Source organism: Mesocricetus auratus, unplaced genomic scaffold (genome assembly GCF_017639785.1).
Source record: "Mesocricetus auratus isolate SY011 unplaced genomic scaffold, BCM_Maur_2.0 Super-Scaffold_100046, whole genome shotgun sequence".
NCBI classification, from domain to species: Eukaryota; Metazoa; Chordata; class Mammalia; order Rodentia; family Cricetidae; genus Mesocricetus; species Mesocricetus auratus.
This window is the reverse complement of record NW_024429223.1, coordinates 4,365,387-4,381,923: the sequence shown is the minus strand read 5'-3', so window position 1 is coordinate 4,381,923 and position 16,537 is coordinate 4,365,387. Positions and strand designations below refer to the sequence as shown.

General features: G+C 50.6%; 2 protein-coding genes across 2 annotated transcripts in view; one reads left to right on the top strand and one right to left on the bottom strand.

Moving 5' to 3' along the window:
• Positions 1-692, bottom strand: part of Ankrd27 (ankyrin repeat domain 27) — a 46,861-nt gene extending 46,169 nt beyond the window's left edge. The window contains 1 exon segment of the mRNA XM_040735541.1: positions 558-692. The gene's annotated coding sequence lies outside the window, so the exon portion shown is untranslated.
• On the top strand, positions 675-3,502 carry LOC101824019 (regulator of G protein signaling 9 binding protein). The gene has a single exon (XM_040735542.1). The coding sequence runs from the start codon at positions 1,730-1,732 to the stop codon at positions 2,429-2,431; it is 702 nt and encodes a 233-aa protein (XP_040591476.1). The 5' UTR covers positions 675-1,729; the 3' UTR covers positions 2,432-3,502.
• Positions 3,503-16,537: the final 13,035 nt, after the last annotated feature.

The window sequence follows — 16,537 nt, the reverse complement described above, 5'->3', positions numbered from 1 at the left end:
AGTCCGTTTTCAACCCCAAGAAACTGAACAGACCACTACCTAAGAGTTTTCCAGAAGTATTTTCTACCCACTGGGCAAGAGGACGGGCGCCACGTGAGAAGCAGGCAGGGATACCCTCTCTCTTCCTCTACCCCCCCCCCGCGAAGATCACAAACAGCCCGGCCTAGACTGGGACTTGGACACACAGCCTGCTCCCCAAGCATCCAGGTTGGCACCAGAAAACCTCCCAGGTCACACGACCTGTGAGCGACGACTCTGTCCCCTGAGCCAAGTCCCGGGACCCGGGCCTGCCGTGGAGCCCTCCCTTGCCTTCCCTCGGGACTCGGAGGGCATCGTGGGCCAGGCGCGCCCCGCTGCGGACAGCAGAGGAACTAGAAGGGGACGGGAGAGGCTCAGCCCTCAACGAGTCCCCGGCCCCGGGGCCCCATCAGCCCTGCCCCGGGGCTCCGGCTCAGCGCAGGGAACCCCTCCCCCCTTCCGCTCCGGATCCCCGCCGACCTCCGCGCCCTCCCGGGAGAGTAGGGAGGCGCAGGGGGACACCCTCGGAGGACACTTACTTAAGAAGCTACATAGTTTCACCGCTGAGCTAAGGCAGCACCTCCCAGGCTCCGGGCTCGGGACCCGAGTGCCCACCACCCCGGGTGCGGCCAGCTCCACGCTTCAGCCAACCCCTTAACTCCACCGTTGGGCGGAGCCTCGGCCCAGCCTGTCCAATAAGAAGTCATCATCACCGAGACTGACATGTACACAGAGCAATCCATAAGTCCAGTTCAGTCAGAGGTGGAACTCAGGCGACTCCGCGCTTCCTACTCAGACTAGCCCCGCCCCAGAGCCGGGGGAGTGCGCGTGCCCAGAATGCGAGAGGGCGGGACCTAAGGGGAAGATCCGACGCTAGGGGTGGGGTCCAAGCTGGGTTCCTGAACTGGGGCGGGACGGCGGTGGAGAAGAGCCCACACCTAGGTAACCATCCTGCCCGGCCGATCGCCCTGTGTTGCCGGTGACGCAGAACGGAGGTGCTCGGTCCCCCGAGCCACAGTACTCTGTTGCCTACAGGGTCTAAAATCAGGGTTCCCTGGGTCCTGTCTCCTCGCTACCATGGTGGGGCTCCGCATAAGCTTCTTTCTACCGAGTTTCAAGTTTCCTCGTCTTCAAAACAGGAAAAAAAAAGTTGGGAGCTGCAGGGCGCTAAGGTTCCGGAACCACAATGGATGGAACGCACGAGAGGGAGAGGAGGGAAAACCACATTTGACCTCCCCTTGCTGGGCCCCGCCTACCCCCTGGTCCAGGGCGGGGGAGGAAGCTCCGGGCCCAGACCCGCGGCAGGAGGCGTGTCCTAGGAAACTGGATCCTGCTTGCCTCCCTTGGCCCGAGCTAAGCGGCGCGCACAGCCTGGAGTCGTTGGGGTCAACCTAGGATGGGGTCTGCACCCTGCACTTCTCAGGGAGCCGCCGCGAAGGAGAAAGTCGAGCAAAGACACTGCGAGTGACCCGGAGCGCGGCTGGGGAAACGGAGGAGAGGATGGGAGGCAGCTAACCGGACTCCCTCTGCACGCCGGGGACGTCGGAGGCGCACGTCGAGGGTCCCCGGGAGAGCTCCGTTTAGAACGGGGAGGGGGCAAGGCCATGAGGAGCGTTCGGTCCGAGCAGCCCAAGGCTGGCATCGGGGCTGGAGACGACCTCCGACACTGAAGGGTGCGAGTTGGGGGGCACCGTCGCCGGAGGGCAGCGCCATGGCCCGGGAGGAGTGCAAGGCGCTGCTGGACGCGCTCAATAAGACCACGGCGTGCTACCATCACTTGGTGCTGACCGTGGGCGGCTCCGCGGACACGCAGGACCTACGCGAGGAGCTGCAGAAGACCCGCCAGAAGGCGCGCGAGCTGGCCGTGGCCACCGGCTCCCGGTTGACGGTCGCGTTGCGCGACCGGGGCTTGGCGACCGAGGAGCGGGCAGAGTTTGAGCGGCTCTGGGTGGCCTTTTCGGGTTGCCTGGACCTGCTCGAGGCCGACATGCAGCGCTCCCTGGCGCTGGGAGCCGCCTTCCCGCTGCACGCGCCGCGCCGGCCGCTCGTGCGCACAGGGGTGGCGGGCGGCTCCTCCGCGGTAGCCGCGCGCGCCCTGAGCGCTCGCAGCCTGCGGCACGAAGCCGGGGGCGACTTCGACGTCGCCGATCTGCCCGAGTTGGAGCGCGAAGTCCTCCAAGTGGGCGAGATGATCGACGACATGGAAATGAAAGTCAACGTGCCCCGCTGGACTGTGCAGGCGCGGCAGGCTGCGGGCGCCGAACTTCTGTCCGGTGTTTCCTCGGCCGGTGCCATTTCGGTGGAGGAGCGAGCGGGACCCTGCGACCCCAGCAAGGCCCTGGCCGCCACTGTTTTCAGTGCTGTGCTGCTGGTGGCCGTGGCACTCGCCTTATGTGTGGCCAAGCTGAGCTGAGCACCCGACGGCCACCCGCTGCGCCTTCTCCTTCCAGAGTATGGGCGTGGGGGCCTGGTCTGTTAGACAGAGGCAGTGAACCCGATGTGTGCTTATGAACACGATCCTTTCAAGGCACGCATCTGCCTGGGCAAGACATGTTTTGATTTTTAGCTTACTGGTCTAAGAGGAGTTAACTGCACAGGGCGGTCAGGGCATTACCTCTAATGTCTGCAGGAGCTTTATCTCCTATTAATAGAAATCGGTCCACAGTGACCCGGATCCCATTGAGCTTGATGGGTTAACTCGTGTGTCTCACGTTTGATGGCCTCACCCTCGTGAGTAGCTCCCACTGTGCATAAGACAGGGCAATTTGGGAAGGTGTGGGGCAAGCATAACGAGGGGGCCATTTTGCTCCCTAGGCAAAAAGCAAAATGCAGTAAGATGTAAGTGGGTTTTATTCACCTTAATCCTTTGGGGCCTAAGCTTTGGGAGAGCGTGCCGATAGAGGTTCAGAATGCTTTCTCTATGGTATGCTATTGCACTTCTTGGCAGCTAGGAGAGGTTTGGTGTTGTGACCCCATTTGGGAAAACCAAGAAGGTTGTTTCAAGTCGCTGTGGTGGATGGAACTGGTGAATCCACTGCTCGCTTGCCTCAAGAGAAGACCTCCCCCTACCCATCCCTGGATGGGGAGGGGATGAGCAGTAGGATGCCGCCATGTAACCAGGCACGTTCTCCTTCCCAGCGGCTTATTTTATTCCAGAATTAGACCACAGTGTTTGACCCTCTTTTGAGGGAGGGCTGGGGGAATCCTCTTTGAAGCCCTTAATCCTATCTGTCCCCAGAATTTACTTGCTAGCCAATAGGAGCACTAGTTTTCTGGAGAGCTGTTCAACTGCCTGACCCCAAGTTTCAGGAAAGGGCATTACTGGCATCCTTGGTTCACCAGAGGCGGTGAACCGGTCAGCTGAGATGGAGTTCAGAATCTAATGGTTCAAAATGGACCAGTTTTGAGTTGGAACTTTAGGAGTTTTAAGCATTCTCTCTCTCTCTCTCTCTCTCTCTCTCTCTCTCTCTCTCTCTCTCTCTCTCTCCCTCCCTCCCTCCCTCCCTCCCTCCCTCCCTCCCTCTCTCCCTCTCTCTCTCTCTCTCTCTCTCTCTCAAAGAATGGCATTAGTACCAAAGCTGGCTTTTGCTTTTTTTTTTTTTTTAGTATAAAGGAAGCGGGGCCACAAGCTCATTTATGCCAAATGAGTCAAGCTTAGAGATCTCTTACATGTACATGTAGGATACCAAATATGGTCTGCATATTTTTTTTTTATTTATATTCTTGGGGCCAGAGAGGTGGCTTACCCGTTAGAAGTTTGTAAGGCGTGCTGGGCATAGTGGCGCCACACGCCTTCAATCCCAGCACGAGGGAGGCAGAGGCAGGTGGATCTCTGTGAGTTTGAGGCCAGCCTGGTCTACAGAGCGAGTTCCAGGACAGCAATCGATACAGAGAGACCCTGTCTCAAAAACACCAGGGACGTGCGCGCGCACATGTGTGTGTGTGTGTGTATGTAGGAGGGCATGTATGTATGGTTCTTTTTTTTTTTTTTTTTCCTTTTGGTTTTCCAAGACAGGGTTTCTCTGTATTGCTTTGGAGCCTGTCCTGGAACTCGCTCTGTAGACCAGGCTGGCTTTGAACTCACAGAGATCCGCCTGCCTCTGCCTCCCGAGTGCTGGGATTAAAGGCGTGCGCCGCCACCGCCCGGCGTATGTATGGTTCTTACAGAACATGCAAATTCTTTTCCCAACACCCACCTCCAGCAGCTCACAACTGCCTGTAACTACGGCTCCAGGGGAGATCTGACGCCCTCTTCTAGACATACACACACACACACACACACACACACACACACACACACACACCTAAGACGAAATCTTTTTAAAGAGTCTCTATTCTTGAGCAGATACTGATTTTGAGATCATGGCTCAAACTACCAGAAAATTAAAGGTAGAAATAGGTGCTGCTTTCTACCTGTAAAGAAGGAGATGAGAGGAACGGAACACTCCAGGCCCCGGGCACATGCTTGCCTTCCTGGCTGGGGCTCTGTCACACCCCTGGGGAATTGAGACAGGGAAGTCAAAGATTTTCTTGGCTGGAAACAGGACTGTTTTGTCCTCTGACAGTGGGAAAGAGGGACGTGGAGAGATGGCTCAGGGCTTAAGAGCGCTGGCTGCTCTCCCAGAGGACACGGATTTGATCCTCAGCCCCACGTGGTAACCACAAACCCCTATAACTCCAATCATGGGCGATCCAGCACCCTCTTTTGGCCTCCAGAGGAACTGCATGCAGGTGGTGAACAGACATACCTGCAGGCAAACCCCCTAAACGCAAAATGGTGATGATGATTTTTTTTTTTTTTGTGAGGAGGACCAGACCAGGTGTAGGGAGATAGCTGTTCTTTATGAGGTCAACTTGGAAGGCTAATTGAGTTAATAGGGGCACCTGGTTCCGGGTGCTGTACCCTGTCCTACTCCTAGGCCATGTGAATTCTCTCCACACAGATTCTGGTGCCTCAAAGAGGAAAATGTGGACTCTGTTTGCAGGTGTCTTTGATTATGCTTTTAAAAGACCCGAAGGTCTTAACGTCGAATGAACCCTTTACAATGACTGCTAGTGAGTTCCTGCCTCCTCCTGGCTGGGGAACTCTGGTTAGGTTTCACTTCCTACCCTTTTGTCGCTGTTTGCCCAGGATGCCTTTAGATACAATGTAGAAAGTTTTAAATTCTGCCCTCCCACCCATGATACAACATGGAGTCTCTTACGCTTTCTCCGGAGACTAATTTCTCAGGCAGGAGAAGTCTGGAGGCAGGGTTTGGGGACATGGTTTTAGGAAATCTCTCTAAGAAACAGTTGGCAAAGGCATCCTGCCATTTTCAAGGCTGTAACTCTCTATTCAGATCAGGGAGTTTTGATTTATACTTAAAAAAAATTAGGGGCCAGCAGTTAAGAGCACTGGTTGCTTTTAGAAGGGACTGCAACTCAGTTCTCAGCCATCTGCTATTCCTGCTCCCACGGATCTGGCGTTCCCTTCTGGCCTCCATGGGCACCTGCACATACATGGTAGGTGCATGCATGCACGCACACAAATGTTAATATGTCTCAAAGTTGTTCTGTAGAGTGTATTGAAGATATAAGCCATCTGGCACTGAATAATCTACTAAGACTGTGGTTCCCAGCATCCCTAACACTGCGGCCCTTTGATACAATTCCTCATGCTGTGATGTCCCTAAACCATAAAGTTATTTCATTGCCACTTCATAACTGCAATTTTGCTACTGTTATGAGTCGTAATGTAGATATCTGACATTCAGGACATCTGATTGTGACCCCTGTGGTTGGGAATTACTGCTTTTTTTTTTTTTTTTTTTTGGTTTTACGAGACAGGGTCTCTCTGTATTTCGGTCCAGCCCAGCCTTGAACTCACAGAGATCTGCCTGCCCCTGCCTCCCGAGTGCTAGGATTAAAGGAGTGCCCCACCAATGCCCAGTGAGAATTACTGCTTTAAAAGCAGAGTGGACAAATGTCCTATTGTCACTCTTCCCACCCAGCTAGCCGTTCTTTGGATATTTAATTAGCTGGGTGATGGGGGGGGGGTGTCTACCTGGTGCCAAGGGTTCTCGGGTCGCTGCAATTTGTGATAAGATGTTGCAAAAAAAGAAAGGCAGAATCGAAGTAAACGTTCCCGTAGCAGACCTGTGAAGCCCAGAAAGTGAGTTTGAAAATGTTTTGGCACCCTGCTGCTGTCTATGGGAACTGCCACAGGACACAGGCGAAGTCACTTCTTGCCTTGTACAACGGGCCATTCTCTAACTCATATGTCTACTCTTGTTTCTACGTTCAGTTGGTGAGCTTCACCGATGCTGACTTTGCTGTTGAAGCCGTTGGTTTTCTATAATACATTTGGTCTGATCTTAAACTTGAAACAGTTGATAGGAAAAAAAAATTAAAAATGCATCACCCAAGCAGGGTTTCGTGCAGGCTACTTAAGAATGAAGCGGGAAGATGGCATGTTCAAGATTAGCTTGGGCTGCAGTGTGAGTTCAAGGCTAACCTGGGCGACTTAGACGCTATCTCCAAATAAAAATGAGAAAAGAGGACTGGGGGTCGTAGCCCAATGGCAGAGCACTTGCTTAGCGTGTCTGAGGCTAAGAGTCAATCCTTGTACCCCTCGGAAGATGTATTAGCTGATACTAAAAGACAAAACCTTGGAATGTCAAGGGATTGTCAACCTCCCACGGGGGTGGGTTCTGAATTAGCAGTAATTAATGATTGCAATAATCATATTGAAGGACGAAAACAGCCAGATAATTTTTTTTCTGAGACAGGATCTCACTATGTTGTTCTGGAACTCATATGAAGACCAGGCTGCCCTTGGACTCAGAGAGATCCTCCTGCTTCTGCCTCCTGAGTGCAGGGACTAAAGGCATGCTCCCCCATCCCTAGCTTTAAAGGTGTAGCCTCGAAGTAGTGATCCTCCTGCTTTAGCCTCTCCAGAATAATTCTGCCTACCACTGTGGGCCCCCACAACCCGTGGCATGGTTTTATGTAATATAAAATTATGCTTTTAAATGCCACGAAGGAAAATATTCAGGGGGGAGTCAAAGCCTGAGTGAGCTTTGTGACTTCCCTGCAGTTTACAGGATGCTGTGAAAAGATGTGTGATTCTGAGTAACTGGAAAGTAGTTTGGACTGTAGAGATGTCTAATTTGCACGAGGTTCCCGGTAATGCAGCACCCCGGCCCAGTGTCCACATCGGTCCATGTCTAAGCTGCTCCCTTCCTCCTTCGAGTGATCTATGAGGGATGCTCCGACCTGTGAGCTCCTCCTCCTGGGTGTGAGGAGCTTGATGAGTGAAATGTTGCCGACGGAGCTCACCTCTGCATCCCTGGGGGTGTGGGGTGTGCCTCTCCTTCAAGGGCCCACCATCTGCCAGGGAACTCTGCCTCTCTCCAAGTACCTCAAGTCATTTGATAAACCTGTGCCTCAACTTCCTCTCCTGGTGGCACGGGGGTCTTGACCAGTTAGCTCAGAGAGCCCCGGTGAAGCTTCGCATGTTCCCCAGATGATACTAATGTGAGAAAGGCTGACTTTGCTCACTGTTTTGGTTTGTGTTGTTTTGCTTTGCTGGTTGGTTTATGTAATGCATTGAATGCAATCTTGCAGTTTGGTGGCTATTGTCTAAAAAAAAAATAGTTTAGGGACTGGAGAGATGGCTCCGAGCTTAAGGATACACATGCTTCTTCCAGAGGTCTCAAGTTCGATTCTGAGCACACACACCTTGTGGCTCACAGCTGCCCATAATTCCAGCTCCAGGGGGACCAGACACCTCTGGCCTCTGTGGACACATGCACTCCTGTGCACACAGCTACACATACATGCACGTAATTAAAACAATGAAATGTTTTAAGTGTTTAAAAAGGCAAGAGGTCGGGCTACTGAGCCAGCTCAGGGGTAAGGGAGCTCACTGCCAAGCCTGGCGAGCTGAGTGCCATTCTGGAACCTTCTTGGTGGAGGGAGAGAACAGGCAACCAAGAGCTGTTCTCTGACCTACACACACACAGTGAGTGTGTGTGCACCCTTCTCCACATGCACACACACAAAAATAAACAAATGTTTTAAAATAGAAAGTATTTAGTTTTAAAAATCAGAATCAATTAATCTTGCAGTGATTTCAGTGCACAGAGAGTTAGTACAGAGCTTAAAAAGCAAGTGTGGGCCGGGCGTTGGTGGCACACGTCTTTAATCCCAGCACTCGGGAGGCAGAGGCAGGTGGATCTCTGTGAGTTCGAGGCCAGCCTGGTCTACAAAGTGAGTTCCAGGACAGCCTCCAAAGCTACAGAGAAACCCTGTCTCAAAAAACCAAAAAAAAAAAAAAAAAAGCAAGTGTGGGCTTTGGGGATGTCGCTCAGCAATAGGGCTTGACTAGTTCTCCAAGGCTCTGGGTTCAACCCCTAGCACCGCACAGCAAAACAGTTAATGCTATCTGTGCATAGTATTTAAATCGACGGGGAATTTAAATTCAGACTGTCAAGCCTGAGTCCAAGTGTTCGTTTATTTTTAGGCTCTGGAGAGATGGTTTACAGGTTAAGGGTGCTTATTGCTCTTGCAGAGGACCAGGGTTCAGTTCCTAGCACCAATAAGAGGCAGCTCGTGCCCACCTGTAACTCCAATCCCAGGCTATCTGCCATGCTCGTCTGGCCTCCAAAGACATTGTACATCCAACTCACACAGGCACACATACACAAGATAAAATAATGACATCTAAGTTTCGCTCTGTTTTGCACAGCTATTGGGCCACCTCAAGAGATTACGGGAAACTGTAAAGACAAGCCACTGTTATTTGTCACATAGTTTGGGGACTACACTAGCTCCCTAACCTTAAGAAACCATGCAGCAGGGATTGTTTCTATGTGTGATGGTGGATCTATGATGGAATCTGGGTTTTCACGGCTTGCTCTAAGCACAATGTTTGTGAATAAGTAAAAAAAGTAAAGATTATAGGCAGCATTAAAAACCTAGCAGGGAAAGGCACCTTTCAGCTTGAAAGAATGTCCTTCCTTTTCATTGTACACCTTGGAATGGAAGTGTACAGCCAGATGAACAGACTTACTCTCTTCAGACTCTTATACATAAAGAGATGTTCAGAGCGACAGCAAGATTGTAGCCGCCTGCTGGGTGATTTCCCCCTGCAGTACAACAGTACTCAAGCCTTTAACACAGAAATCATGACTGTGGGCAACACAGATCGAAGCCATTCTTCAAATATACTTTCTTCTGGTTCTTGAGGACTAACAAAAGGTCCCGTGATGGTCGGACAATATATGCATGCCTGGAAAAATATGCCCATCTCATTCCATGGAGGGTTCTGGGTGTTTTCCCTCCAAGACTGCATGATAGAGGACATCCCAGTTCGTTAGTGTTTGAGAAGTTTAAGACCTTAAGTTTATATGACCTGTGTAAATATGAGAAATGACAGCTCCTATTGTTGAATGACTTTAAAGAGTGTTTTGAACATTCTGGTGCCAGAAAGCATAGTTGAGTGTTGCCTGCAAGGGTAGGATATAAATGAATTAGGTGTGTGGAAAAAGTCTACAGAGAGATACACAGAAATGAAAATATTTGTTAAGGTGGTGAGATTGTGAATGATGTTTTTTCAATATTTTTGTTTAATGTTGTTATCTTGTTTTTACAATAAAACTTTAAATGCTACTATCATCTGGAAAATGTTATTACATTACTAAAACGTACATTTTAGTAATCAGGGTATCTAGCTGGGTATGGTGGTGTACACTTGGTCTTGTGTTTTGAAACAAAGTCTCTGTTTTTGCCACTGTTCTGTGGCTGTGAAGAGACACATGACCACTTGGCAACCCTTGTAAATGGAAGCATTTAGCTGGGGGCTTACTTACAGTTTTGGGGGGTTAGTACATCATCATCGTGGTGGGGAGCAGACAGGCATGGTGCTGGAGCAGTAGCTGAGAACTCTGCACCCTGATTCACAGGCAGCAGGCAAAGAAAGACAACCCTGGGACTGGTATGAGCTTTGGAATCCTCGAAGCCCACCCCTAGTGACGCACCTCCCCCACGGGGCCACACCTCCTAATCCTACCCAAACAGTTCATCAACTGGGGACTGTACATACACATACATGAGCCTATTTTAGCCATTCTCGCCCAAACCATGGCAGTCTCTCTACATACCCTGGCTGTCCTGGAACTTGCTATGCAGACCAGGCTGGCCTGAAGCCCAGAGATTCACCTGTTTCTGCCTGCCCATTGAGTACTGAGACTAAAGACTTGATACAAATTTTCAATCCAAGCAGTCCAGAGACAGGCAGATCTCTGTGGATTCCACAGCCAGCCTGAACTACATTGATACATTGAGAGCTCCAGGTCATCCAGGGCTATCCAATGAGACATTGTCTCGAACAAACAAAAAAGCTACATCAATCTGGCTCTCTGATATAATGAGAAATAACCAGACTCTTTGCCCCAGTAGCAAAAACGCCTTTTCTTCTTTTATCTTTCTTTTTCCCCATTGCTGGAGATTGTAGCGGGACTTTGAACATATGCTAGGCAACTTCTCTACCCCTGAGTTACAGCCTAAACAGAAACTGTTTTAGGAGCTCATGGAGGAAGGGCGAGAGCAGTGGGTACAGGTCTGTGATCACAGCACTTGGTCGGAGGGGGCAGGAGGATTAGACGTTCAAGGTCATTTTTCACTGTAATCGTGCTTTTGAGGCCAGCCTGGGCTACATGAGACACTATCTCAAAAATAAAAATGGGAGAGAAAGGGGGGGAGGGAGAATCAGGGCAGGTTTTTAAATGGGCTGGAGAGACGGCTCAGTGTAATGCTAAGAGCAATGACTGTTCTTGCATAGGACCCAAGGTTCTCAGTACCCACTTGGGGCAAGTTACACCTGCCTGTAACTGCAGTTCCAGTGATGATTGTGCCTTTCTCTGGCCTCTGTAGGCACCCACACATGTACACACACACACACACACACACACACACACACACGTAAATAAAATATTCTGCCATCACTGTTATCATTAATCAATCATACTGTATTAAAAGTTCTAAAATATACCCCAACAGTAAATACACAAATTGTAACTTTTTCATAGCAAGATAAAATCTGCTAAAACCTTAATGTGAAAGACAGTTATACTTTTCAAAATAAAAAAGGTACATTAAACAAACAAACAAACAAAAAAACAACCCCAAAACACTTCTATACTCCCTACTCACCCAAGTTAGAATATTTATGTGACCAACCCTGAAGCTTTTATTTTATTTTTGGTTTCAGTGGGTTTACTTTTTGTGGGTTTTTAAAAAATCTATATATATAAGAAATTCTCCATGGCCCTATAGCAGACAGGGTCTGTGTTGATGTCCATGTCTTCAGTAACCCTGAAGGCCATGAAGATGCCCAGGGTCTGGTCAGCCACCTGTGTCCATGTTGGTGTCCAAGAGTCATGCTGTCACCAGCCAGGGCCATGCAGATCTGACTGACCTGTGCTGTCACCCAGAGGGGACGTCGGGGGTGGGGGCGTGGGGGATGGGGAGGTGGACACTAGTGATGTCCATCCCCAGGCAGTGGTATAGGGCCCTGTCTGGGTTTGTGGTCCTACCATAGCCAGAGGCTGTGCTGATGTCTGTGGTTCATGTTACCATCTATGCGAATACCCAGGGTCTGGGCTGTTATCCAAGGCCAGGTGGGTATCCGTGAGTTACGCTGCATCTGAGGCCACGCCGGTCTGAGTGGCCTGAGCTGCCACATGAGGTCATGGTGTCAGCCTAACTGGCTGCTGCAGAGGCCATGTCTGGGTCAATGGTTCTGCAGCAGCCAGAGTCTGAGTCGATGTCTGTGGCTCCTGTTACCGACAAGGGCTGTGTGGATGCCTGGGGTCAGCCCTCTGGGTGACCTTCACTGCCCAGGGACACGGTGACATCCAGGCCTGAGCTGCTGCTACCTATGGCCATGTCTGGGCTGGTGGTCTCACTGCAGCTGGGATCTGTGTTGCTGTCCCCATAGGAACCCTGGGAGTTGAAATCCAAGGCCATGCTGAGCCGGCCCCGCCCTTCACTAGCCCTGGGATAGCTGGCCCTGTGGACACTGCAGCAGGTACTGGTTCTGCCCCTCATGGGAGAGCTGGCCCCTAGACTCCAGAGACACGGCCTCAGCCCTCACCAGGGGCATGGGAGAGCTGGATGTGCCCTTTGCCTGAGGGGCATGGGGTCCCAGGGGCCTGCTACCACCCAGACCCACCTCCTGGGCCTTGGTTTAGCCCACCCTAACATTTACCCCATCCTTGATCTCTTGGAGTGTGTGAAGGGTCTGGCCCTGTGGAATGCTAGCTGTAGGATCCTCAGGACCTGGGGCAGCAGCAGGAAATCTGAGAGGAGTTTCTTTCTTTCTTTCTTTCTTTCTTTTTTTGGTTTTTCTAGACAGGGTTTCTCTGTGGCTTTGGAGGCTGTCCTGGAACTAGCTCTTGTAGACCAGGCTGGCCTGGAACTCACAAAGATCCGCCTGCCTCTGCCTCCCAAGTGCTGGGATTAAAGGCGTGTGCCACCAACGCCCGGCTTGAGGAGTTTCAGTGAGGGCCCGGTGATGATGGTGTGCCAGAGGCCAGAGGCCAGAGGCCTTGAACCAGACTAATAACTCATTGCGATGGACGTTTTCGGGTGGGGCTGATTGGATAAAAGGGTATACTGTGTGACACACTTCAGTTCCCAGAGCCATTAGGACCAATGCAGAGGTGTCGTGGAAACAAGAAAAACAGAGGAGTGAGGGGGATTTTTTTGTTTTGCTTGTAATTAATTTTGGGGGGTTCTTTTGGGGGAGACACTGCAGGGATGAGGGGTGGATGTGGAGGGACTGGGAGGTGACTGGGATTGGGGTGCATGATGTGAAATTCCCAAAGAATCCATAAAGAACTATGTGATAGCCGGGCGTTGGTGGCGCACGCCTTTAATTCCAGCACTCGGGAGGCAGAGGCAGGCAGATCTCTGTGAGTTCGAGGCCAGCCTGGTCTACAGAGTGAGTTCCAGGACAGCCTCCAAAACAATACAGAGAAACCCTGTCTCGAAAAACCAAAAAAAAAAAAAAAAAAAAAGAACTATGTGATATATATATATATGTGTGTATGTGTGTGTACTTGCATACATATTTCTTTCACATATATACATGTATAGATATGTACGTATGAAAGAAATTCTCCAGCGGAAGCTAACTGGGTTTCCTGACATTCACTTCTGACAGTTTCTGCTCGGGATGAGCGTAGGGCCAAGTGTGACAAGACCCCCCCCCCACCTCCATCAGACGCGGATCCCGAGTGCAACCTGTGCTTCTGACTGAGTGTGAACTGTGGGGTTCTCACGGCCTTCTTTTCTCACAGTTTGTGAAACTGTCGGTAATACCATGGCGTCACTTGTGTCAAACATTACGAAACGGAGCCCGAAAGCATGAAGAACCCGCGTGCGTTCATCTCCGTAAGGGGAGCTGTACAAGACAGTGCTCAGAACTGCAGAGTCCCGCATGAGCCGGCTTCACAAAGACAGCCATGGCCAACTCCACCAACGAGTTAAAGGCTGCTTCTGCAAAAGACCCGTGGCCAGCACCGTTTGTGTCAAGATGCCCAGTGTGGACTTCCTCTTAAATGCCTTCTCTTGCTGGGTGAACTGATGCCAAGACCCGGCTTGTCACCTCAGAGGGAGAAGACACGGCTTATTCTGCAGCCTGGGCGGTGGTGCCTGCCTCACGCCTTGAATCCCAGCACTCGGGAGGCAGAGGCAGGCGGGTCTCTGTGAATTCGAGACCAGCCTGGTCTACAAGAGCTAGTTCCAGGACAGCCTGCAAAGCAATACAGAGAAACCCCTATCTTGAAAAACCACATACACACACACAAAAGATACTTTTCTGGCCCAGTAGTGGTGGCATACACCTTTTATCCCAGCACTCAGGAAACAGGCAGATCTCTGAGTTCGAGGCCAGCCTGGTTCACAGAGTGAGTTCCAGGACAGCCTGGGCTACACAGAAAAACCCTGTCTAGAAAAACCAAACCAACCAACCAAACAAACAAACAAAAAAAAGCCATACATTTCTAATACATTGGTGGAATTATTACATAGGCAAGTGTGCTGGCTAGTTTTATATCAAGTTGACACACAAACTACAGTCATTTGAAAGGAGGGAACCTCAGTTGAGAAAATGCCTTGGTAAAATGCAGCTGTAGGCAAGCTTGTGGGGGCATTTTCTTAATTAGTGATTGATGTGGGAGGGCCCGGCCCATTGTGGGTGGTGCCAACCCTTGGCTGGTGGTCCTGGGTTCTGTAAGAAAGCAGGCTGAGCAAGCCAGTAATCAGCACTCCTGTATGATCTCTGCATCAGCTCCTGCCTCCAGGTTCCTGCCATGCCTGAGTTCCTGTCCCGACTCCCTTCAATGAGGGACAATGCTATGGAAGTGTAAGCTGGGGAAACCCTTCCCTCCCCAACTTGCTTTTTTGGTCGTGGCATTTCCATCACAAGAGGAACCCTGATTAAGTGGTGGTTTGCATGGCAATGACTCTCAGAGGTTCATTTATTTGAATGCTTAGCACTGTTTGAGAAGGATTGGGAGGTGTGGACTTGTTGAAGGAGATGTGCCATAGAGGTGGGCTTTGAGGTTTCAAAAGAGCCCAACGCATCCTCCCTCCCTCCCTCCCTCCCTCCCTCCCTCCCCCCTCTCTGCTTGCAGATCAGCATGTAGCTCTCAGCTACTTCACCTCATCTGCCCACTACCATGCTCCCCACCATGGTGATAATGGACCAACCTCTGAAACTGCAAGCCGGCCCCCAATTAACCGCTTTCTTTCCTAAGAGTTGCCTTGGCAGCTCCGTCTCTCCACAGCGATAGAATAGTGACTCAGACAGCAGGCTGAAGCGGAATGGGAAAGTCTCTGCTACAGGTCCCAGATACTACCCAATGGCATTCTTAGCTTTCTTGGTTGGTGGAAACTAAGGTTTGCTAAGTTAATCTAGTCAACAAGTGTCTTCTGTTGCGATGTTAAGTCAGACATAGAAGTGGGCAAGCTGTGGCTATTGGGGGGGGACACTAAAGGTAGCCCAGGATAAACTATAGTTAGGCGTTAGACCTGCAACATTCTAACTCTTCACCGTTCTGCAACATTCTAACTCTTCACCATCACCGAAGTTCTATGGTTAGTCAGCCTTTTGGGAGATTCAGGGAGAAGTGCAGCCTCTCCAGGAGCTTCCACTCACAGGTGTGACGGCACAGGTGTGACAGCGTACACCCGTGATACTGACTCGCAGAGGCAGGAGGGCTAAGAAGTTGAAGCCAAACTAGACTACACAGTAAGACCTTATGCTTAAAAAAATAAACAAATTGAGTCAGGGTAGTGATGGTGCATATCTTTAATCCCAGCACTCAGGAGGCAGAGGCAGGTGGATCTCTGTGAGTTCAAGGCCAGCCTGGTCTACAGAGTGAGTTCCAGGACAGCCAGAGCTACACAGAGAAAGCCTGTCTCCAACAAACAAGCAAACAAATACAGCATTTTGCGTTTGCCCAAACCTTCTCTAATGAGCCCGTCTTCCACGGTACTACAGGTGTCCTGAGTTCCAGTCCTGGGTGTTTATGTGTGGGGATGTGGTGTCAGGTATTGAACATTAGTGACTAATGCTGGTGACTAACTTGAATGGATGGAGAGATGCCCAGAAGCACAGTAAGCCTACTTCTGAATGTACATTGAGGGTGTTTCAGAGAGGGTTGTGTCTGTGATGTGAAGACAAGTCCTCAAGCTGGACAGCACAGTGCCAGCCAGCCTTGGGCTTCGGAGAAGGCTCTGGGTGAGGGCACTTAGGTCACACGCATAAGGGCCTAAGTTCTGACCTCTAGCTCCCACGTAAATGTGCACGCCTTCAATCCCTGCACTCGGGAGGCAGAGGCAGGCAGATCTCTGTGAGCCTGAGGCCAGCCTGGTCTACAGAGTGAGTTCCTGGCCAGCTGGGACTACATAGTGAGAACCTGTCTCAAAAATTAAAATAAAAAATTGTACGTGGCCACGATACCAGGGCTGGTGTAGGGAGGGCAACAGGGCTGAGACATGAGTGAGGAGTATTGTTGGGACCATCTGGCTGCTGTCACAACCAGAAAGAGCTCAAGCTCCATGTTCAGGGAAGGAACACACACACACACACATACATGCAGAGGCCCACACACAACCATGTGTTGCACATACACATAGCATACACATACATACACATATCACATATACACACAACACATAGCCCACCTATATAGACACACAACACACACAGCTCACACATACATATGCATACCACACACACAAACAATACAGACAACCCACACATACATGCCTGTACCACATAAGTAATACCCAACACATGCACAATACATACACACAAACACACGCAGCCCCCACATATATGCCCACACCACATATACAACACACAGAAATATATAACACACAGCACATGCACAGCACATACACACAGACATGTACATGCACGCCATGATAGATCTCTTAAATTTTATAACTTTCGTTGGTTTTATTT